Here is a 25,145-nt window from a genome sequence, read left to right as displayed (position 1 = left end):
CTTAACGTACTGCGAATAGCTCTGTCACTAGCTGGGGTGGATGAGAAAAAAAACTGAGCGGAGTTAGCTTGCACGTGCTAGCCTCATGGTGTAGCATGAGGAGGGGCAGTGAATGTGTAGGACCTAACGGACACAGCCACAGAAGTTCCCCGATTAGCAGCACAGGGATGCAAGCACACCTACACTGGAGCATCCATAGGGATGCCACTTGAAGAATTAGGAGATAACAGATTTGCAGCAATGGAACACACATCAGGCTGTTTCAACTCTTAGGAGCAAGGAGTACTACTTGGTATTTAACTGCTTAGCTTCTGTCTTTTACAACAATTTCTATCAGTACAAGTAGCTTAAATAAGGAGGACACATACCACAGGTTAAACTTTGAGGATTATCTGTGCCTATGAATTATTCATATGAATAACTTTCAGGTATTTTCATACAATTCATTAATATGTAAACACAAAGTGAATTCACCTGAACAACTGACTTTAAGAATGAGTTACATGTTTGAGAAGGACATTTCTCCTAGCATGACTTGCTATAGTTCAGCCCTTAAAGTAATTGCATGGAATTGTTACAAAAACAGTAAGTGGTTTATAAAATGTAATTTTATTTAATGTTACTTTGCTGTTACATAGGGCATAACATTTTCACAAGGCTTTTTTGGGACTACAATCAATGATTAGCAACACACAATAGTGGTCCAACTCTCTAAATAACAATCACTGGACAAACTTGACACCTTCTCACATGTGCACAAATCTGCATGGAAAAGTACTAAATGTTATACTTGAACATGTGAACTTGAATTGGTTTTCCCATTCCAGTGTATTAAGAAATGACATGCACTTTAATCTGCCAAAAAGCACTGTCTGTATTCCAGCAGTTCCATGCTGCTTCTAGCACATAGTAAAGTGAATACCAAAACTACAAAGGCAGGAGTGTAAGTGACTTTTATTGGGAAGGGATATCAACTTATAAACAGCAGCAACTGAAGACTGAGTAAGAAGAGACCCTCATTTTCACACACACATACAGTAGCCCCTGCAGTATATTACACAGAAGGCAACTCAATTTGTAATTCTCAATCTAAAAATGCCAAAAACTTTCCATCTGGCCCAATACTTTCATAACCCTCATGAAAAGAATACACAGTAGCATGTGAAAATCAGTTACTGAAAGGAAACCCTGCAGAATAAGAGGGAATGTGGAGAATTAGAAAGCTATGTTGAACACTCTTTAGTTGCAATTAACTACATTTTAATATCTTTACTGTAATACAAAACACAGTCAACTTGCAGGAACCGGTTCAGATTTTTGTTTTTAAATACCAGGTACACTTTAGTCCGCTACATAAGTGTTTGGAAATTACTTATGTTTATATGAAATGAAGCTATTAATACTTTTCTACAGCAGTAACCGCACACAGGGAAGGCCAGGACAAACACAAATCAAGGAATGGAGTTTTCCCAAAGCTGCAGTGTGAAAAGACTATAAACTGATTTCCATACACATGGATGGGTTCTCTTTGCTATAGGAAATCCAAGTGGAGCTATAAGGAATGGAGACGTGTAAAAAGGTTTCTTGAGAAGGGAAGAGAGAATGACACACCCCATGTGCAGTTTAGTTTTCTGCACCTTCTGCAGCATCACATTCTTCTCCTGCATTGTCTGATGTCCATAACTAGAAATAAGAAAAAAGCCACATCAGCCTGAAAACTTACTCATCTACCCTCCACGTTAGCACCAACTGTCCTATTCCTAAAGTCAAGGACTAGTTCTTGAGGAGTTCTACATTTGTTAAGTGCTATGGTTTGGAGGTGTAAAGCTCTGTTGCTTTAATTTGCAGAGTTTCCACTGGCTTACTGTGAGCACCCTCTCATCCATAGGGCACAGCCATATACATAACTGTTTAAGATTTAACCAGCCAAAGTGAACATAATGCTAAACAAATACACATCTGTTTAATATATGGTACCCAATTATACTATTGGCACTTAAGAAATACGTACGTCTGTTTGACTGCCCCCCCCCATAAAAGAACATTGTTCTCCGAATGTCAACCTCTCTGGTTGCACTTTCACCTCACCAGTCAAAGTCACAATTCCTATTGTTATGGAAACCTACAGTGAGGAATATTGCTGGGAGTATGTAGCTAGCTGTCCCTTAGACAGTTAACATGGTATACAGTTGGTGCACCTTAAATTCATTCCAGTTAAGTACGGGGAATATTGCTGGAACCAGTAATACCTTTAAGATAGTTAACTTTTTTTCATTCTTGTCTTAATGACTGGATTATCATTTTTTCCACCAGATTTATAGTACTATCTGCTAAGTCAAGTCAGCCTGCTAGTCTTATGATGAAAGTGAAGCTGTATTTAGCAAAACGGAAACTGGACTAACTCATGCTATTTTTTTAGTCCAAACCAAGTTTGAATCTGCCACAGATTAGTTTAATGCAATTAATTTTTCACACTAAAGTTTAAATTAGACATCAACCTACTTATGAAAGTAAATCTTCAATACAGTACATACATAATAGGCCTAAATATCAAGATGCTCATGCTAGATAAAGACCATGTTTTGGTTTTATCACACAAATGAGGTCTAAATATAGCTATTATACAATTACAGCTATTGGACCAATTAGCACAAAAGGGCAACTTACTGTTAGGTTGTCTCTAAGCAACTGCATGATGAGAGTACTGTCTTTGTATGAGTCTTCGTTCAGCGTATCAAGTTCTGCGATAGCCTCATCAAAAGCCTAGAATAATTAAGTTTTTCATATTTACATTGAGGTATTGATTATGAATATTCCTATTAGTGTTACTATGGGTGGATATTAAAGGGACAATTCAAAATTAAGTTTAACCTTTTTCCATGAAGACAGCTTTATTAAACAAGCATGCAGCATTGAAGAAAGTGAAAAGAATTTCATTGATTTGCATTGTCCAAATTGGAAAAATAGCTTAAAACAGCACAAATCTTGTATGTTTAAAATTCTTTCAGTAACAAATATTGTAAACTAAAGTTGACAGTGTCCCTTTAAGTCAGTTGACACCTGCAAATCAAATATATTAAATGAAATAGGATTTTATTGTACAAGACAGACTGATCAATTCACATTATTCAGATTACCTTCCATTAATTAGAATTACCCTCCTTCCAAAAAAGATACAGAAACTTACTGTCTTAGCCAGCGTGCAGGCAAGCTCAGGGTTGTTGAGGATCTCATAGTAAAATACAGAAAAGTTAAGAGCTAGGCCCAAACGAATTGGATGTGTAGGTTGCATCTCTTTCTTGCTGATGTCAAACGCCTCCTGATAAGCTGCTTGTGAATTTTCTATTGTTTCTGTTGAGAAACAGGAACATTTCAACACAAAAAGGGGGATGATACAGAGAAAAGTGAAAGCTGAGGCCCTCACCCTAGCTTCAAATACCTCCTCAGAGAAATGATTAGCCTCTCATTATTTAGGCTGAAATAAACAATTGCATTGGCTTAATTAAGGATGGGACTTTTAAATTGGTGCAACTGTGTACTGACATTTATAGGCTCAAACTAAACCGATATTACACACAAAAAAAAAACATGTTAAGATTGCAAAGTGAAGGACCCAGGAAATCCCAGAACTATGGTTGCCCATGTAACCTTTGTTTAGCCCTCTTACGTGTATGAGTCTTTAATTACATGATCACATACAATTTTTCCATGGGACCCTAATGGACAGGGTGAAGCTGCTCTGGGGATTCATCAGGGTTATGTAGTAAAGGAAGTTGGTGTCTATAGCACTCCTGCTTTGTTTGTTGCAGAAGCTGGAAGGTGTACATAGTAAATGAGGCAAATGATAAGAAGGAAAAAAAAAAAGACGTGTTTATGGTCAAGGCTATTTAATACTGCCCTGGAAATTTGAATTCTATCCCTGCCACAGAGTTTCTATGATGGTAGGTAGGTCACTTTAAAAAAAACAAAAACAAAAAAACGCCCAAACTTTTCACAGGTAGTCACTAATTGTGTGTTCCTCATTTTCTGGGTGCCCAAATTGAGATCTTGGCATCTGATCTGAAAAACTGCTGAGCACTCACATCAGTGGGAGCTGTGCTTTCAACATATGAAGTGGGATATAATACGAAGAACTCAATTGGGTATTAGACATACCTAACTGGGCAACGAAATTAGTGAATACTTTTGACCATATCATTGTGACTGTTCCCCATCTCTAAAATTGGGATAATACTTGCCCACTCTTCCCATCTCACAGGCGTATTGTGAAAATAAATTCAGTAACACTTGTAAAGCACTCTACTATATACTATTGTGATGATTGCCACAGAAAAGCCTACAATGAAATAACTGTCTATAGAGCAGCACTTGAATTATAAGCAGTAAAGACAGGGGGCCATGCACTGAGCAACAACGAGAAAACTAAACAACTTCTCATTAAATGAGCACAGTTCATTCTATGCACTGAATGAGGCAGAAGTCCTATTGCAAAAATAACGTGATCATGTAAATAAGGACTATCATACTGGTACAATTTATTAGACAATCTGTAAGCACCTCCTACAGGATAATAGGGTAGTAAGGAATAGCCAGCACAGATATATCAAAAACAAATCATGCCAAACACAAACAATGTTTTTTGATAGGGTTACTGGCCTAGTGAATGTTGGGGATGTGGGGGAGATCTGATATATCTTGATTTTAATGAGGCTTTTGACAGTCCTACATGACATGCTCATAAGCAAACTAGGGAAATGTGGTCTAGATAATTTGCTCTAAGGTGGATACATAACTGGTTGAAAGGCCATACTCAAAAAGTATACCTTCCCTTGGAGCATGGGGCACGGGTCACTTACAGATTTGAATTCAAGTAATGGTGAATTCTCTGACTTGAAAGTCTTTAAATCAAGATGTGAGGACTTCAGTAACTTAGCAAGAGGTTATGGATCTACTGCAGGAGTGGGCGGGTGAGGTTCTGTGGCCTGTGATGGGCAGGAGTAGTTGTCAAACTGGGAGGGGCATATCTATTGAGATCCTGCACAGGGTCTGGTACTATTCAATATTTTCATCAACAAATTAGATAATGAAGTAGAGAGTATGCCAATAGAATCTGTGGATGAACTAAGCTGGGAGGGATTACAAGAACTTTACAGGACAGGATTAGCATTCAAAATGACCTTAAACTGGAAAATTAGTCTAAAAACCCCCAACATGAAAATCAATAAAGACCAGCGCAAAGGACTTTACTTAGGAAGGGAGGGGAAAAAAAACCCTACAAATTGGGGAATAACTGGCTATGCAGGTGTACTGCTGAAGGATCTGGGGACTACAGTGGATCACAAATTGAATATGAATCAACAAACATGCAGCTGCAAAAAAGGCTAATATTCTGAGGTGTATTAAGAGGAATGTTGTATGTAAGACATGGGAGGCAGTTGTCTTGCTGTACTGGGCATTGGTGAGGCCTCAACTGGGCACCACACTTTGGGAAAGATGTGGACAAATTGGAGAGAGTCGAGGAGAGCAATAAAAAGTGATAAGATTTAGAAAACCTGAGCTATAAAAAGAGATTGAAAACTGGGCATGTTTAATCTTGAGAAGACGACAGAGGGGACCTGATAAGTCTTCAAATGTATGTTAAGGGCTCTTATAAAGAGGACAGTGATCAATTGTTCTCCATGTCCATTGAAGGTAGGACAAGTAGTAATATGCTAAATCTGCAGTATAGGAAATTTAGGTGGGATATTAGGGGGGAGAACTAACTAAGGATAGTTAAGCTCTGGAATAGGCTTCCATTGGAGCTTTTTAAGAACAGGTTGGACAAACCCCTGTTAGGGATGGTCTAGGTTTATTTGGCCCTACCCCAGTGAAGGGGGATGGACTTGATGACCACTTGAGGTCCCTTCCAACATTCTATGATTCGATAGTGCAAATGTACAGGCAACCTGAATTCTGGTATTTAATTTTTGAGTTCTTGACTTTACAACCTTGAAAATTGTATTTTAAACAATTTGTGTTTAATTTCCTAGTTTTTTTAAAAAACTAAAAACAAATTCCTCTCTGTGGCATCATATTGACACCCACATAGATCAGCAGGAACCGTTAGATACACCATGCACTTCTGCCACTTGAGCCAATGGAATAGCTCATATTGTTAGTCCCCTCAAGAATTTGGAGAAGCGTGCGCCTTAATGGGCATTTCTGCCTGCCTGCCCCCCCTCCCCAAAACTTAACTCCTTTTTCCACATACCCTCCTTCACCCTGTCCTGTCTCTTTCCCACATCTGGCTCCTGTCCCAGTCTCAGTCTACATTCTTCAGGCTTCTCATCGCTCTCCAACTCTGGCTCTCAGTCTGTATCCTTGTTCTGTGTCCCAATCTCCCTCCCCAATTCCTACCAGTCTCTAGCCCCAGTTTCCTCATCCCAATCTACTTCCTCTCAAAGGTCTGGTTTTTGTCTCATCTGCATTATAGTCAGGCAGATTCCTCCTCCATGCTGCCTGGGCCCACCAGGGGGATCACTGAGGGGACAGGAGACAAAGTCTCAGTGCTCTCATTTGAGGTGTGTGAATCCAGGCTGGCTTGCAGCAGTCCAGAGCTGCGGTAACAGGTAAAGTCTTGCTCAGCCCTGGGCTGGAGCATACTCATTGCAGATGGAACCTTCAAGGAAGTTAGCTGTTAAAAATTAAGCAGTCCCTATTGGACATGTGGGAAGTACAATTCTTCAGAGGCTTTATAACAGCCAAATTTGGGTAGATATTCACAGGGATGGAAGAGGCACACCCCTGACACAAAAGCCACCTCCTGCCAAATTTCAAATGTGTGCACCAAAGCTTTTCAAAGAAAAAGTCATCAGAATTTTGTTGCATGGGCAAAGCATTTTTCTCTGTTGTTGTTTTCAGAAACTACTGAACCATTTTGGCTGAAAATTTCTAAACAAATTTAGCCTGAGGCAGACACCTGACAGAAAATTTTAACCCAAATGGTTTGACAAAGTTATAAGCCACTGAAAACAGGGTCTTATTACGGAAAATGTCAGGGAATGTCAATACCACAGAGTATCCACACAGGGATTTGCATCAGTTTACAAAAATGGGTTTTAAAACCCAAGATTTAATTACTGCAACACCTGTGCTTAGACAAGCCCTTAGAGTTATATTGGGTACTGGAGATTAAAATGGAGGTAAGACTATCATCATGGAAGCTGAACAAAGATAGTGTTGACAGCTTGATTACATTCAATGATAGCCTTATACGAAGTTTTTCCCTTGATGTTATGGTACCAGCTTTGAGACTCTGCTACAGTCCTGTTAGGGCCAAGGGATTCAAAAATTTTAGACTCAGTTCTCATTTACATCAAAGCCTCTTTACACCATTTTACATTTGCACCCATTTTGAGGTCCCTTTACACTGCCAGAAAAAGTGTAATGAGGCCTTTGTGTAAGTGAAAAATCAGCTCCATGCCCCTCCCTCACATCTGGTTTAAATGGATTCATCTGCAACTGGTTAACACCCTATCAGCAACCCATTCTGTTCAATGGCCAGCCAGAAATATTGACAGCTCAGCTCCTCAGGGACTGGCAAACTCCCTTCTCTATCAGGGCAGAACTCCAGGACTACCCTTTGGTTTGAGCTGTGTGAAGTTATCACTAATTCTTAATACCTGCCCAAGCTTTATATTGCCCTTGCTGTGACATCTGGGTACCTTACAGGATAGTTCTCTTACTTGTTCCAATGTGTCTTCTGAACATCTAGTTTAATTGTTATGGTGAACAATTTTCTATGGTCCACAGAACAGGTGTTGACTGCTAGCAGTGTCAGAAGGCCCCGTATCAAGTAACAGGCTGTTTCTCCCCCCTCCCTGCAGTAAGTCCTAATGGCTGCTGAGGTTTCTGAGGGACTACAGTCCTTCAGGATCAGCAGCAGTAAACAGACTAGAATCACAAAAGGAGTGTACTATCTCTACCAGCATTAGACAGCTTAAGACTGGAGCTCACCATAAATGGTTTCTTGATAGGGTACTGGATTACTGTTACTTTAGTATCACTTTGTCCATCTAGTTAGTAGTTTAATTTACATTTATCATCTTATTCAGGGTATGTGTACACTTAAAGCACTACAGCAGCACATCTGCACCGCTGTAGCGCTTCAGTGTAGACATTACCTACGCTGACAGGAGGGATTCTCCCGTTGGCATAGGTAATCCACCTCCCCGAAAGGGAGTAGCTACGTTGACAGAAGGATTTTTACACCCTTGGGAAACATAGCTGTACTGAAGTAAATTCCTAGTGTACATCATGCCTCATCTGACTCAAGGAGTCATGGCTTGACAGTTAAGTTTTGCCCAATTAAAACTATGGGTTGATAGGGTCAATGCAGATAGAAAGTTGTAGGCAGCTTCCTCTTTCCCTAATACCTCTAGCCTACTTACCTGGGGGCGGGGGGGGGGGGGGGGGGAAGAGAGGGAGATACAAGTATAGTATTAAGTATCTCTTAAGCCATTAGGTGACCTTTCACCTAAACAGTATTTTGAAAGTTTCAAGTAAGCATTTCTTCAATAGCCATTCACATGGGAGGAGGCAGGGGAAGGGACTACTACACGAAATTCCATTCCACCATACAATGAAGTTTTTCAATAGAGAACACTTCAGGTCCAATAAAAGTCAACCTAAATTTTGAAAATTGGCACTGAGATCAGATCTAAACGCAGTTCCTCTCCATTTTATTGGGTGGCATAGGAGTTATGAAAGTTAGTGACACATGCAGTGCTTTCTAGCTCCTCTTTCCTCTCCCCACCACCTCAAAACAGAAGTAAGCGTTAACTATTTGAGCATGATTGAACACAATATGCTTACGTTTTCTGTCATCTCCACATGCAACTTCAGCAAGGTATCGGAAGTAGTCTCCCTTCATCTTCAGGTAGAATACCTTGCTCTCTGGATTAGTTGCATTAGCTATTAAAAATTTGTCCAGCAGCTCCTAAAGCAGGAATAGGAGACATTAGCATGTTGCATGCACTGCAATGGAAGACCCTCCAAATACTGGTCTAGATAAAGTAATCCTGGTCATAGCACGTTGCGCATATGCAAAGAAGAAGCTCAGAGTAAAATCTGCAAAGTATTTAGAAATTTTTTAACAATGTCTTTTAGACAAATGTATATTCACTTACCGAATCAGACTACTTGCATAGTAACAAACACTAAAGCCTAGAACATTTTAAAGTCTCCAGTTCGGTAAGCTGTCTAAAACATTGTGGAAAGAAAGAGTGATAGTAAGTTAGAAAAGGGCAAAAATCTAGTAGCAAATGGCAAGCCTGAATATATGCTTATGCACGAAGGAAGAATCCATGTATTGCAATAGAAAATAATTTCAACTGAAGATTAGTCTGAGACCAATCCATTTCACTGGAAAAAAACCAACACAATCTATCAGAAATTCAAGTCTCTTTAAAAAGAGGGAATTTTTATTTTCCACTTTATGGCCAAGACATGTCAGCAGGATTTTATTTACTGTTTTCTTAAGTGATATTCATTAGTCAATTATGACTAAACATTTAGGTGTGGAATATAAACTTGTCTGCCAGTTTGTTGTAGCTATCCAACAAGCATGACATCCAGATTCAAATGAAAGCTTGCATCCCACAGAAAACAGTTTCTAGGCCTCATTGGTATAAATATAACCTTAAAATATGAACATATGTCTGAGCCTGGAGAATGCTGTATAAACCTGAAGCAGCTCAGACACATGAACCACCCAAGCAATCTCAACAGGAGATTAACGGAAACAGTGGGGCAATTTACAGGCCAAACATTCAAGTGTACATGTGCATCATGCACACTTCATTTGTAGATGACATTTACTGATTCATATAATTTAAGGCCAGAAGGGACCATAAGGTTGTCTGACCTCTTGAACGCAAGGGCCAATAAATTTCATCCAGCTATCCCATACTGAACACAACATATGGTTGGCTAAAGCATATCTTCCAGCAAGCGCATCCAGTCTTGATCTGAAGACTAAGAGATGGAGAACTCACTACTATCCCAATGGCTAATCACCCTCATTGTTAAATTCAAAATTAAAAGCAATGCACACATTAGATCTAGCTTCAACTTCCAGCCATTCGTTCTTGTTATACCTTTCCCTGATAGACTGAAGATCCCCTTAGTACCCATATCCCATCTCCTTCCCACTCCCCAGGTACACTATAATCAAGCCACCTCAATCTTTTTGATAACTGAAGGCATTTTCTCCAGCCCTCAAAACCCCCTTTTCTGGCTTTCTGCTCCCAAAATCCTTTTACAAAAAAAAGTGGACACTAGCACTGTACACAGTATTCCAATATCTGCCCCTCTAGTGCCATAGACAGAAGTAAAAATCATTTCCCCAGTCCTATTTACTACTCCTGTCTACATCCAAGGGCCATATTAGCCCTTTTTTCCACAGCATTATATTGGGAGTTCATGTTGAGTGGTCTGTCCAATACATTTAGTTGTATTAAAACATTTAGTTTGTAGGACGCCAGTTTACAAAGTGATCCAGATCTCTGTGTTTGTGCTGTCACTTACTACTCAAATCTGCATGTCATCCTCAAATTTGATCAACGGTGATTTCATATTTACTTCCCGATCACTAATGAAAATTTTGAATAGCACTGTTGAACCTCACTGATTTGATGATTTCCCTATTATTTTTTAAAGTCTGTCAGCTACCAGCTCTTAATTCATTTAAGATGTGCTCTGTTGACATTGTATAGTGTTAATTTTTAAAATCAGAATGTTATGCTTTACCAACAAAAACTAAGTTTATTACATTTACATACTTGCCTAATCAACCAAACTTGTAATTCCAAAGAATGACATCAGGTTTGACAAAATCAATTTTCCATAAAACTCTGACTGGAATTATATTCCTATTCTCTATCATCTGAACTCTTGATTAGCTTTCCCATTATTTTGCCCAGGACTGATGTCATGTTAACCAGTTTATACTTCCTAGGTAATCTGGCTTAACCTCTTAATATTAGTGAAACGTTAGCACTCTTCCAGTCTTCTAGAACTTCCCTGGTATTCCAAGATTTATTAAAAAGTAAGCTGTTCATTCTCCTCAGCCAACTCCTTTGGGTCTTGTGGGTGAATGTTATTCAAGCCTGCCGATTTTAAAATGTTTATCCCTAGTAGATCTTTAAACATCGTCCTTTGTTACAAATAGACTGGATACTACTTCATTCTCTTGATATGAATACATCATCCTGATTCTTTCCAAATACAGAACAGAATTATTTACTGAACTCTTGTTTTTCTGCATCACTATTAATAATTTTAGTATTGCCATCTGGTACAGGGGTACCGCACACTGCCACCGCAGCTCCCATTGGCTGGGAATCGCGGCCAATGGGAGCTGCAGGGGCAGCATCTGTGGATGGGGCAGCATGCAGCAGAGCTGCCTGGCCATGCAGGAGCCGGAGGGGGGACATGCCACTGCTTCCGGGAGCCGCTTGAGGTAAGCGCTGCCCGGAGCGGCGCCCGAGCCACCCTCCCACCCCTCACCGAACCGCTCAGTCCCAACCCGGAGAACCCTCCTGTACCCCAAATCCGTCATCCCCAGCCCAGACTCCCAGCTAGAGCCCTCACCCCACCCCCGTCCCTGCCCTGATCCCTCTCCCGCCCTCCGAACCCCTCAGCCCCAGCCCGGAGCACACTCCTACACCCTAAACCCCTCATCCCCAACAGGAGCCCTAACCCCCCCACCCCAATCCCAATTTCATGAGCATTCATGGCCCGCCAATTTCCATACCCAGATGTGGACCTCGGGCCAAAAAGTTTGCCAACGCCGATCTAATATCTGGCCAATACCATTGTCTTTTGTCCTGTACATAAACTCTTTTTATTGTCCTGACGGCTGCCAGCCATGGATTTTCCGTGATTGAGAAGGGAAGCTAAAGCAATTTTCTGCACTTCACAGTAAGAGATATAAATCGATAGTTACCTATTCTGTTTCCATGTGTTAGGTATTGCTTTTTTATTTCTAATTGCTTCCTTCATTTTACCACTGAACCCAGATGGACTTTTAAGCCAAGTTGTCCTCTCTTGATTGTGGCATTTTGGACATACACTAAACTTTAAGAACTCCCAATTTTCATTCAGTTTTCTTTCCAAGTTTTTGCTTCCGGTACGTTTTGCTCATAATTTTCCTGTCACAATCACTAGTCCCTAGACAACCGCAAACTTCCAGTCCAGTAATTAATCAATCTTTAAACTGTCCAAAATTATTACCTGTTATATATATGAAAGTCAAATATAGTAAAAATCTCAAATGAATCAAATCTCAATGGACAGAAATTTCATGTTTGAATAATAAGAGCATAACAGAAGGAATATGTTACCAACCACCTGACTAGGATGGTGATGGTGATTTGAAATATGAATTTGGGGAATATGATAGAGATCTATAAAATCATGAATGGTGTGGAAAAAGCAAATAAGGAAGTGTTATTTACCCATTCACAATACAAGAATCAGGGATCATCCAATGAAATTAATAGGCAACAGGTTTAAAAACATCAGAAGGAGGTACTTCTTCACACAGTATACAGTCAATCTGTGGACCTCATTGCTAAGGGATTTTGTAAAGGCCAAAAGTATAACTGAGTATTAGAAAAATTGATGGAGGATAGGTCCAACAATAATTATTAGCCAAAATGGTCAGGGATGCAACCCCATGCTCTGAGTTTCCCTAAGCCTCTGACGGCCAGATGCTACTGAACAACAGAGGATGGATCACTCAATAAATTATCCAGTTCTGTTTATTCCCTCTGAAGCATCTGGCATTGCCCACTATTGGAAGATCGGAAACCGGGCTAGATGGACCATTGGTCTGATCCACTATCCTTTCCAATATTCTTACCTTGTATTGGGTGCAGCACCTTGTGTGTTAGAAAAAACTTCAATAATTTTTAGAAATTCATGCTTTATTGCTAGCTGCACGAGACCACCACCATACATTCCCCAAACTCAAGACCCCTGAAATAATTTATCTTGACACATATTACATGATCTGACACTGCTGTTTTGGAGGCTGCAGAAACTAGGGACCTTACCACAGAATCTATGGCCAGTCACAGCAGCATACAGATCCCTCATACATAATCCACTCTGGAAAAGTCCTTCCACCCCCAGAGAGACCCATGCTATTGGCTCACCATTCCAGCATCCCCAGCAACATGACAGCAGCACAGCATTCCAGTGATGAACACTGAATTTTTCTGTGAACCACACCCAAAGCAGCTGGATCATAGGTGTCTTTATTTCATCCTTCTCTACAAACTCAGATCAGAGACAGAGTTTTCAATTATTTCTGAAATAATTTACATGCTTCATTGCAATATTTAAACTTAAGTAATTGGCAAAGGTAATGGCTAAAGGGCAGAAATGGTGGTGGAATTAAATACGGTTATTCTTCCCCAAATGATACTACTGATTTAGCAGGTTTCAGAGTAGCAGCCGTGTTAGTATGTATTTGCAAAAAGAAAAGGAGTACTTGTGGCACCTTAGAGACCAATAAATTTATCTGAGCATAAGCTTTCGTGAGCTACTGCTCACATCAGATGCATTCAGTGGAAAACACAGTGGGGAGATTTATATACATAGAGAACATGAAACAATGGATGTTACCATACACACTGTAACGAGAGCGATTACCAGCAGGAGAGCGGCGGTGGGGAGAGGGGGAGGAACCTTTAGTAGCGATAATCAAGGTGGGCCATTTCCAGCAGTTGACAAGAACGTCTGAGGAACTGTGTGTGTGTGTGTGTGTGTGTGTGTGTGTGTGTGTGTGTAAACATGGGGAAATAGTTTTGTGTAATGACCCATCCACTCCCAGTCTGTATTCAAGCCTTAGTTAATTGTATCCAGTTTGCAAATTAATTCCAATTCAGCCGTCTCTTGTTGAAGTCTGTTTTTGAAGTTTTTTTGTTGAAGAATTGCCACTTTTAGGTCTGTAATTGAGTGACCAAAGAGATTGAAGTGTTCTCCGACTGGTTTTTGAATGTTATAATTCTTGACATCTGATTTGTGTCCATTTATTCTTTTACGTAGAGACTGTCCAGTTTGACCAATGTACATGGCAGAGGGGCATTGCTGGCACATGATAGCATATATCACATTGGTAAATGTGCAGGTGAACGAGCCTCTGACAGTGTGGCTGATGAGATTAGGCTCTATGATGGTGTCCCCTGAATAGATATGTGGGCACAGTTGGCAACAGGCTTTGTTGCAAGGATAGGTTCCTGGGTTAGTGGTTCTGTTGTGTGGTATGTGGTTGCTGGTGAGTATTTGCTTCAGGTTGGGGGGCTGTCTGTAAGCAAGGACTGGCCGGTCTCCCAAGATGTATGGGAGTGATGGGTCGTCCTTCAGGATAGGTTGTAGATCCTTGATGATGCGTTGGAGAGGTTTTAGTTGGGGGCTGAAGGTGACGGCTAGTGGCGTTCTGTTATTTTCTTTGTTGGGCCTGTCCTGTAGTAGGTGACTTCTGGGTACTCTTCTGGCTCTGTCAATCTGTTACTTCACTTCAGCAGGTGGGTATTGTAATTGTAAGAACGCTTGACAGAGATCTTTTAGATGTTTGTCTCTGTCTGAGGGGTTGGAGCAAATGCGGTTGTATCGTAGAGCTTGGCTGTAGACAATGGATTGTGGGGTGTGGTCTGGATGAAAGCTGGAGGCATGTAAGTAGGCATAATGGTCAGTAGGTTTCCGGTATAGGGTGGTGTTTATGTGACCATCGTTTATTAGCACCGTAGTGTCCAGGAAGTGGATCTCTTGTGTGGATTGGTCCAGGCTGAGGTTGATGGTGGGATGGAAATTGTTGAAATCATGGTGGAATTCCTCAAGGGCTTCTTTTCCATGGGTCCAGATGATGATGTCATCCATATAGTGCAAGTAGAGTAGGGGCGTTAGGGGTTGAGAGCTGAGGAAGCGTTGTTCTAAGTCAGCCATAAAAATTTTGGTATACTGTGGGGCCACACGGGTACCCACAGCAGTGCCGCTGATTTGAAGGTATACATTGTTCCCAAATGTGGAATAGTTATCCGTGAGGACAAAGTCACAAAGTTCAGCCACCAGATTTGCCGTGACATTATGGGGAATACTGTTCCTGATGGCTTGTAGTCCATCTTTGTGTGGAATGTTGGTGTAGAGGGCTTCTATATCCATAGTGGCCAGGATGGTGTTTTCAGAAGATCACCGATGGACTGTAGTTTCCTCAGGAAGTCAGTGGTGTCTTGAAGGTAGCTGGGAGTGCTGGTAGCGTAGGGCCTGAGGAGGGAGTCTACATAGCCTGACAATCCTGCTGTCAGGGTGCCAATGCCTGAGATGTTGGGGTGTCCAGGATTTCAAGGTTTATGGATCTTGGGTAGCAGAAAATATACCCCAGGTCAGGGTTCCAGGGCTGTGTCTGTGTGGATTTGTTCTTGTGCTTTTTCAGGGAGTTGATTGAGCAAATGGTGTAGTTTCTTTTGGTAACCCTCAGTGGGATCAGAGGGTAATGGCTTGTAGAAAGTGGTGTTGGAGAGCTGCCGAGCAGCCTCTTGTTCATATTCCGACCTATTCATGATGACGACAGCACCACCTCCTTTGTCAGCCTTTTTGATTATGATGTCCATTACAATCTACATACCACACAGACTATGCTGACAGCTTGTGCCGCACGCTCTCAAAGAAACTGCGGAACCACCTGATCAACATCCTCTACAGCAAACAGGGAAAGATTAAGAATGAGCTCTCAAAACTGGATACTCTCATAAAAAAACCAGCCTTCCACACAAACTTCCTCGTGGCTGGACTTTACAAAAACACACACTTTGCTTCTCTACAAAAGAAAAAAGGACACTAATCTAAACTACTACATGCCACAAAGCAGGAGCTCTTAGGACTTCCTCTCACCAAAAAGGGAAAATACCGTAATGGACTAGAAACTGGCTAAGAGGCAAGAACAAGCTGGAATAAAATGTTAAATTTTCAGCATAGTAAAATCTTATCAGTGGAGTACCTCAAGGTTCCATATTAGGACTACATTGATTGTATTCAGTTCCTGATCTGAAAGAGGCAGAACAGAGCGATGCAGTGAAATTTCAATGTGATAAGATTTACCCTCAAATTTAAAGACTGAGGAATTCAGAGGGTCAGGGACCAGGCCACAGTAGCCAAATGCATAGCATGATGGAAGACTGAGTTCTGTATTGAGGCTATGTCTATACTGTGCAGTTTATAGTGGCACAGCCATGCTGCTTAAGTCTTGCTGCTATAAGGCACGCAATATAGTGTTTTTTTGTCAGCAGGAAAGAGCTTTCCTGCCGACAAAACACTCTCCCTCCCCCAACGAGGAGTGGTAGCTTTGTTGGTGGGAGAGCGTCTCCTGCCGAAAAAGCGCTTTCCACAACAGAACTTCTTATCAGTAAAACTTATCTGTCAGGGGAGTGTTTTTTCACACCCCTGAGCGACAAAAGTGTTACTGATGAAAGTGCAGTGTAGACATAGCCTGAGAAGTGCCAAATAATGCACACAGGAATGAATATGAACTATTCACACATACTACTGGGTTATAAAGCAAAACATGGTAGTAAGATAAACATCTGAGAATCAAGATGCAGAGAAAAATCAAGAGACAAGGACAGATCAATGCTGGGCATAAAAGCCATTAACACTCTGGAAACCAGCAGTCAGAACACTACAGAAATGTATATATAGTACAGTTACAACTGGATTGGAAGGTAGTGTCAAGATGAGCTATTGAAGCTTAAGTTCTCCTGAATCCCAACAACTGACATGCAAACTTTTACCAAGCTCCTTCAAACAGTCAGGGAGGAACTGATCAGAACAAATCAGAGGACAAAAATTTTGCTTGGAAGGATGTGGCCTGCATGGTATACCCTCCTCTGCCAAAAACCTTAAAAGTAGGTGGGATCTGCCAGTCTAATCCCACCTAACACTCCAGAAGTGAAAATCCCGCACAGAAGGTTCTTTAAAACCAAAGATTTGCCAAAGCATGACATTTTTTGGTTTGTAACAATAGCAGTCTTTCCATTCCCCCTCCCCTCCAAAATCACTGATGTCAACTTTAGGAAGTGTTAGTTATTTCAGCAAGTAAAGCTATATTTGTAGAAGGGGTTTAGGGAAGGACCTCATTTCATCAGTTAAACTGGTTTATGCTTTCTGTAAACTGAAGAGTTATTGGAAACTTTTAGTACCACAGAATCTTACAGAAATACTTGAACAGCTATCTACAAAAAGAGAAAGATAAACCACATAACACTGACAGAAGTTTACCTATTATTCTACTTGCAAACTGAAGAGTGTCAAGAAAGCAGCAACACTGAAGCTACTGAAACTGTATGAAGTAAATGAAGCCTCTAGGGAATTTAGCTAGTCTAAAAATACTACACAAACAACAAGTGATTTCCCCGCCCCACCATTCTTGGCACATTGCAAAACTAAATACATATGGTAAGGTATTAATTTATTGCATCTTTCTAAAGCATGCTCAGAAGATGGATTGATGCTAATAATTTAGATAGGTCTGTTGAACAAATGGTGGGTCTTAGCTAGTATTAATATACTATACACAATATAGAAAGACTTGTAGGTTTGAAATAAACTAAGATATAGGAGGTGTTATAGTTACTTTTCATCCATAGAACTCACAGAAAAGGGTGTCATCTCTCCCATCCCCACCCACAATGGGGATACAGAAGTGATCACAGACGTGGAGATGGTGATACAGAAGTGGAGAGTTCAGTGACTTACTCCAAAAAACACAGTAAGTCAGCATGAGAGCCAAGAGCAGAAAAAAAGTCTGACACCTATTCTTTTCCATCCACTTGGACATACTTACCTTTCCATAAAACTTTAATGTCTTACAAATAACTCATTTTATGTACACAGTCACTTGTGAAGTGAGCAGTAATCTAGAGTACAGGTGGCATGAAAGATTCCTTCTCTTCCCATCACAATTTGTGACATTTATAATTAACTTTATGTAATGAAGACAAAAGGTTCAGAAAACTTATTTGCAGTGTGTATAATGTGTTATGTTAAAATATTTTATGTAAACACACATTTGATGCCATTCATGACTACACAGTGGCCAAGGAGAAATAGTTTACACACTAAGTTAAAGAGTGGGAAAGCACGTTTACCATCACCACCAATATGTAATCATAAAACAAATGCTCTATCAAGGACCTCCACACTTTACAAGTTTTAATCAAAACTTTAATACCCCTCCATGATACACGTCTCATTTTTATAAAGTGAGAAGTTTGCCAAGATCACCAAGGAAGTCTGTCAGAAGAAAGAACAGAATTTAGATTCTCCAACTTCTAAACCTATACTCAAACAACATAGGAGCAAGTGTGCTAGAACAATAAAGGCACCAAAATGAGTCAACTTAAAGCGCAAAAATATTCCGTTCCAAACCAAGAACTTCCTACTTCCCCTTTAGATAGGTCCTTACTTTATTGAATCATGGTCATGACGACAAATTCCAAAGGGATGTGGCCTCCTTGCAGATCAAGTGCCACCAGGATCAAATTTCTGGCTAGGTCCTTAAGGTAGTCTGGCTGGATATTCACATCAGGTCCATCACTGGCAATTGTATTGTGCCTCTGAAGCTTTTGGCACCCACGTAATTGCTGAGTGTGTAGCAGCATTCCTTGGTAAACACACTTTAGAATTTGCGGTCTTCAATATGTCCATACCAAGAAAGCCAACAAAACTGAACCAGTGCTGATGGAGACAATTGCTGGGTTCAGCTTTAAATATCCTCATTTCTGATCTCATCCTGCCACTTTATAACGAGCAGCTGATGAAGACGAGAATTGAAAACATCAATCCTGGTGTGTTTCAGCCTCTCTCAGCACCCATATTTCACTTCCATACAACAGGGTTGGTACAACTCTGGTTCTACAGAGCCACAGTGTTGTGGTGAGCTTCATGTCACAACATCCTCATAGAGGTCACCAAAGGGCCCAAAAAAGTGTAGCAGCAGCTGCTGCTGCTACACAAGTGTCCACATCTTTTGAGTATCCTCCAGAACCATTTACAGAGTTTCCCAAATATTTGGCAGATGACATCTGTTCAACATCCCATCCTGACATGGTAATACTAGGACAGTTGTAATCTGGAGATGCATGCAAATTGATGGCAATGGCCAAGGAGTGTCAATGTATTCAAGATCTTAAAGCAGAATGTTGTTCAGCTCAAGGCCACTGACAACTGCCTCCTCAGGCTTATCCGTTAACTAATTAATGTAAATACTGAATTGAATAGATGGTCATGATAGTCCCTTTTGACCTTAAAGCCTATGAATGATGGGGATATAACGCAGCTGTGCCATGGAGATAGGAAAGCATTTCATGTATCTGTCGTTACCCCAGCACAGCTTTGTTCCACTCCACAGAATGCGGATTTATTAGGACAACTGTAATGCCTAGGATCCCTAATTATGGGCCAGGATCATATTGTGCTGCCTACCTTCCTGAATACAGGTGATTTCCAGGGATTTTCAAGGGAAGGGTGAGCTAGTGAGGGGCACTGCAGTTAGGATGTTGTGTTCTAGAGGATTCATACTCTTGTGCCTTACATGATTAAAGCAAAGAACAATGTTCTCAGAATATTTGCGAAGGGTCTGTATGTGTTAATTGTCTACACCTACCACTTCATTCCCTGAAGAGGTAATCCAGAAAGCTCACAACTTTAAGTGGAGTTCTGAGAGAGGGGGTATTTAAGCTCTGGGGGAAATCTGAAGGTTGAGCACTGAGCTGATGGGCTAGGCAACTGGACAGTAGGTTCCAGCTTTCAGGAGGCAGTTGCAGACAGAGAAGAGGGTGCGTGCCTAGTGTGTCCAGGGATCCCATGACTGAGGCAGTGGTTAGCCTTCATTCAGGGCTGGTCTACACTAAGAAATTAGGCCAGTATAACTACGTCGCGTAGGGGTGTGAAAAAATCCACTACCCTGAGCAATGCAGTTAAACCAACCTAACTCCTGGTGTAGACAGTGGTAGGCTGATGGGAGAATTCTCCTGTTGACCTAGCTACTGCCTTTCAGAGAGGTAGATTACCTACGCTGATAGGAGAACATCTCCAGTCAGAATAGCTGGCATCTTCACTGAAGCACTATAGCAAGCCACTGCGCCGCTACAGCATAATAAGTGTAGATATGCCCTCAGGCTCCGGAAGCTTTAAAATACCCAGGGACCCAGTCATTAGGTTCCCTCATAGCAGCCTAGTGAGTGGTCACAAAGGGGCAATCAGCTGGAAGCTGTGACAGGCAGTATACAAGGAAACAATGAGAATGCTGGTTTGCATGATTGGTAGTGGTCTCAGCACACCAGCAGCCTAACAGTTGTCAAGTTTTTCATAGGATAGGGATCAGGGCAGTTATGGGTCAGGAGATGGGGTGCCGGATAGGGGGTGTGGTCCCGGGAGGGAGGGCAGTCAGGGGACCAGGAGCTGGGGGGGGATTGGGGGGTTGGATGAGTCAGGGTTTCTGAGGGGGGCAGTGGCCAGGCTGTTTGGGGAGGCACAGCCTTCCCTACCCAGCCCTCCATACAGTTTTGCAACCACGATGTGGCCCTCGGGCCAAGAAGTTTGCCCAGCCCTGCTCTGAAGGGTCTTCAAAGTGAAGACAAGTAGCTTATGTTCGAAGAGACATAAGGGGAAGACAGAAGGATGACGTGGTCAAAGTAACGGGCTAGGGAAATGACTTTAAGCAGTAGCATTTTGAATGGATATGAGTACAGCAAGGTTGCATTTGTCAAGGTCACAGAGGATGCTGCAGTTGATCAAGATGCAATAGGAGAGACAGGACAAGAGTTTCAGCTTTGTGGATAGATGGGATGAGTTGCATTTTAGAAGTGTTAAGCAGAAAATATCGTCGAGGTTAGATGAGAGGACCTACGCTATGTTTATACAGCACAACTGCGAAAGAGCACATCCCCACTGAAAAGTCTACTTGTCCTCATTGTTTCTGCACATGCCCAAGTGTGTCTGGGGACATATCCTCTAGGATTCTTTCCCTGTCATTGCAGAAGAACTTATCTGTCCTTTGAGGGACCTGTGGGAAGAGCAACTGTGATCAAATCAGCCCCCTCTTCTAAAGTTTTTTGTACAAAACATTCACTACTCAAGTTCATTTTAAGGCTACACAGCTGCATGCTTGAATTTTACTTCTTTGTCAGATCATACGCTAACTAAGTAGTTTTTAACCTTTGCAGACTACTGTAACCCCTTCAGCAGTCTGATTTGTCTTGCGTACCCAAGTTTCACCTCACTTAAAAACTACTCGCTTACAAAATCAGACATAAAAATACAGAAGTGTGACAGCACACTATTACTGAAAAATTGCTTACTTTCTCATTTTGTCTGTATGAAATTTTAGTTTGTACTGACTTCGCTAGTGCATTTTATGTAGCCTGTTGTAAAACTAGGCAAATATCTAGATGAACTGATGTATCCCCTGGAACACCTCTGTGTATTTCAGGAGTACAGGTACCCCGGTTAGAACCACTGCACGAACTAACTACACATTCATACTCCACATTGAGTTTAGGTGAACAGAATGTAAGCAAAAGGGAGAAATACAATAGTGAAACTCTGGCGATTTATTTTCCCTCCCTCAAACTGTCTAGTAAAGCTTTCTGCTACCAAAATTCTTGTACCTGAAAGCGCAGTTCTCCAACTGTAATAGTAATTCAATTTATACCTATGTCATCTTCTATGTTTACCCTCTTTTCACCTTGGCCACTAATTTTGAGTGTTTGAGAACAAAACTATTTTAATTCAAGGAGTCCCACAAGAGGAATAATATGAACTAAGTCACCTTTGCTGACTATTTGCTGACCACATTAATCCAAGAACATTAAGCCTCCAATTTTCAAGTCAGCCTAAGGGAATTAGGTGCCTAACTCCCTTAGGCCCCTTTGAAGATCTCAATTTCACATAGTGTAGTTTCATTTTGAAAAGTTCTGGATGCTACAGCAACTTTCAGAAGATTGCACATAGTAGAACCTTGAACCAAACAGGGATTCTATTACCAGCACTTGAGTTGTTTGGTTTCAAGGTAGTTAAAAGCTAGGTGATACACACTAACATTTTGCATTTACCTCCTCAACTCAGAATGGCTGAAAGTTATTTTTGCACCACCCAAAATATGTTGAGTAATCTTGCTTTTATAACTAGGGACAGATGGTTAAGCAACATCATGTTAAAAAAAAGCTACTTGGAAAAATGAGCTGGTTGAGTCAGTATTTCGTTTCAAGCAATAAGTGTGTTAGTGTTCAGAATTCCTGCTGTAATAAAAGTTACTCACTGAATGAAGTTCAGGTTATATTAAAACTTGATTCTTAGGTCAAACTGCTTAAGCACTTGAGTTGAAGTGCCATTTAAGTTACTTGCACTGACTCAGACATTACCACCAACTCCTCAAAGTTTGACTGACTTGTAAGGAACAGCATCTTAACAAGCATTTTAACAGTATCAATTAAATTTTGTAGAAAGCACTTCAAGGCTACTAAAGCTTGAAATCCAGTAAGTATGATACGGTAAATCCCAAACACTACTTTTTATACCAAGGCAGACAAGATAGGTCTTATCATTTGAGCTTCAGAAAAAGAGTTCAACAGGATCAGCCTAGTCAGCAAGAGAATATTAGGATAATGATCACAGTTGTCAATGCCGATACTGCTTAAAGGCAAGAGCTCAATTTCTGCAATCTTTTCCAGCCTGAGTAGAAGTAACAGATTTTAGTGATCTTATGTTAAAACCAAGACAAATTTAGTTGCAAACCCCAGCAAGCATTCACTTAATCAAGTTCTTAGATGTCTGAACAAGAGCCAACATTCAACTCTTGAAGGAAAGCTAATCTTTCTGCAGTATGTGGGAGAAATGAACTTAATTTCTACAGCTTCACCCACAGATCTTAAAATAGTAGCTTCAGTTTTAATACTGTTTTCTTCAGCATGTTCTCCTAACTACTTAAAAATACAGAACATTTCAATATGTCTAGGTTCCTAAGAACATTGCCATTCAGTCATCAAAAGATGCCACTTATGACAGAACAAATAGTGCTGAGAAAGTATTTAACAGTAGTTAGCAACAATATATACAAATATACACCAGAGAACGGTTTTCCATATTTTGCAGTACAAAGTGAAGCTACAGGGGCTGTTGAAGTAGTTTACTTAGGGTATGTCGACACTAGCAAGTTTCTGCAGCACAAGTTATACCACTTTTATTAAAATGCTGGAATTAAACCGCTGTTGCGTGTCCACACTGTGCTCCTTGTGATGCTGGAGCGCATCCACATTAGCAGCTCTTGAAATGGCAAAGACAGCAGTGCATTGAGGTAGCTATCCCACTGTGGAACTGGCCACAGGGTGCTTTGGGAACGGTTTGCAATACCTCATGGGGCAAGCACAAGGTCACATGATGCAGGTTTCCCAATCCCCGCTCCGGCGCTCCAGCTAGGGCACTGGGTCAAGGGCTGCACCACATGGCTAAGCCCCGCTCCAGACGGGGCGCAGGGTCGGGGGCCGCACCATGCAGCTCCCAGAAGCAGCTGCATGGCCCCGCTCCAATGGTCGGGGTTCACTCCATGCGTAGGAGCTGGAGAAGGGACATGCCACTGCTTCTGGGAGCCTCTTGAGGTAAGCGCTGCTTGGAACCTGCACCCCAGAACCTCTCCCCATGCCCTAACCCCTGCTCCAGTGCTGATCCCCCTCCCGCACCCTCGGTCCCAGCCCAGAGCACTCTCCCACACCCCAAATTCCTCATTCCAAGCCCCACCCCAGAGCCCGCACCCTCAACCAGAGCCCTCAGCCCCTCCCACACCCCAACCCCAATTTTGTGAGCATGGACAGTGGGCCATACAATTTCTGTACCCCGATGTGGCCCTCAGGCCAAGAAGTTTGCCCACCCCTGCCTTAGACCAACTCACCCACGCAAAATTAGCTTCAAATGACTATCAACAGCAGTTAAAAAGGTGCTAAATTGCTTTAGTTTCATAGCACACTGATCAGTGTGGATTTAGAACACTTGTAGTTATGCTTGTATTCGTGGATGATTGCATTTTCCTGTGCCCCTGCCAAATGTCTGAACACCAACTGCCTATTTCAGGCTGATGCATTTCAATGGTCACTGACTTTTCCAGTAAAGCAGAAAGAATTCCCCGGCCCTAGTCAGTAAGGGTATTTTACCTTTCATTACAGAATTCCAAAAGAGGCAAGACCATCCTTCCAGATCCAATCTTTGTGTATCAGTTTACCGTTCTTAGACATTAAGAGGGGGCTGGATGACAAGCTATTTAAGACACTAGGCTTTTATCACCAGATTCCATAAGCAATTTAGGGATCAAGTGAAGTGATTTTCCATTTAATTCCTTTCCAATAATAGTGGAATGGCCTTTATTGAAATAGTTTAAATGACCTGACAAAGTTCTGCAGAAAACACAGGGACACTCCTATATGGCATGGAAATGGATAAGATGACCTAGTCTGCCCTTTCCATTTTGATTCTGAATGCTTGCTTACATAGTTTTAAGAACTGGCAGCCAATGCTTAGGATTGGCTAAGGACTAAATATATGGAACTGCACTTAAGCAAATGCACTAGAAGCTTTGGTTGCAATGTGTCTGCCCACACTATTCCTGCTAGCCAAGATGATTCTGAATGAGGCTAAATATTTACTGGTTACATTTCTTTTACAAGTACAAGAAAAATTAGAATTCTATGGTTCTAGAAGATCCATGTAAACCAGAAACTAGTGTTGCTTGGTTATATCGTAGAACCTCAGAGTTATGAATACCTCAGGAATGAAGGTTGTTTGTACCTCTGAAATGTTCATAACTGAACAAAAATGTTATGGTTGCTCTGTCAAAAGTTCACAGACTGAATACTGACTTAATACAGCTTTGAAACTTTACTATGCAGAAGAAAAATGCTGCTTTTAAACATTTCAATGAAATAAGCACAGAAAAACAGTTTCCTTACCTTTTCAAATATTTTTTTAAACTTTTGCTTTTTTTTAGTAGATTACATTTAACACAGTACTATATTTTTATTATTTATTTTTTGTCTCCGCTGCTGCTGATTGCATAC

The 25,145-nt window shown here is 41.2% G+C and overlaps 1 protein-coding gene across 1 annotated transcript in view; it reads right to left on the bottom strand.

Moving 5' to 3' along the window:
- Nucleotides 1-590: 590 nt before the first annotated feature.
- YWHAQ (tyrosine 3-monooxygenase/tryptophan 5-monooxygenase activation protein theta) overlaps nucleotides 591-25,145 on the bottom strand; it is a 45,878-nt gene continuing 21,323 nt past the window's right edge. Inside the window, exons 3-6 of the mRNA XM_077812541.1 lie at nucleotides 8,854-8,977; nucleotides 3,188-3,351; nucleotides 2,668-2,763; nucleotides 591-1,683 (exon numbers count right to left, since the gene is read on the bottom strand). Coding sequence (XP_077668667.1) covers nucleotides 1,624-1,683; nucleotides 2,668-2,763; nucleotides 3,188-3,351; nucleotides 8,854-8,977 — 444 coding nt within the window. The 3' untranslated portion in view covers nucleotides 591-1,623. The remainder of the gene's footprint in view (nucleotides 1,684-2,667; nucleotides 2,764-3,187; nucleotides 3,352-8,853; nucleotides 8,978-25,145) is intronic.

This window comes from Eretmochelys imbricata, chromosome 3 (genome assembly GCF_965152235.1).
Source record: "Eretmochelys imbricata isolate rEreImb1 chromosome 3, rEreImb1.hap1, whole genome shotgun sequence".
In the NCBI taxonomy this organism is placed as follows: Eukaryota; Metazoa; Chordata; order Testudines; family Cheloniidae; genus Eretmochelys; species Eretmochelys imbricata.
The sequence above is the reverse complement of the archived record's forward strand: the minus strand, read 5'-3'. Positions and strand labels throughout refer to the sequence as shown.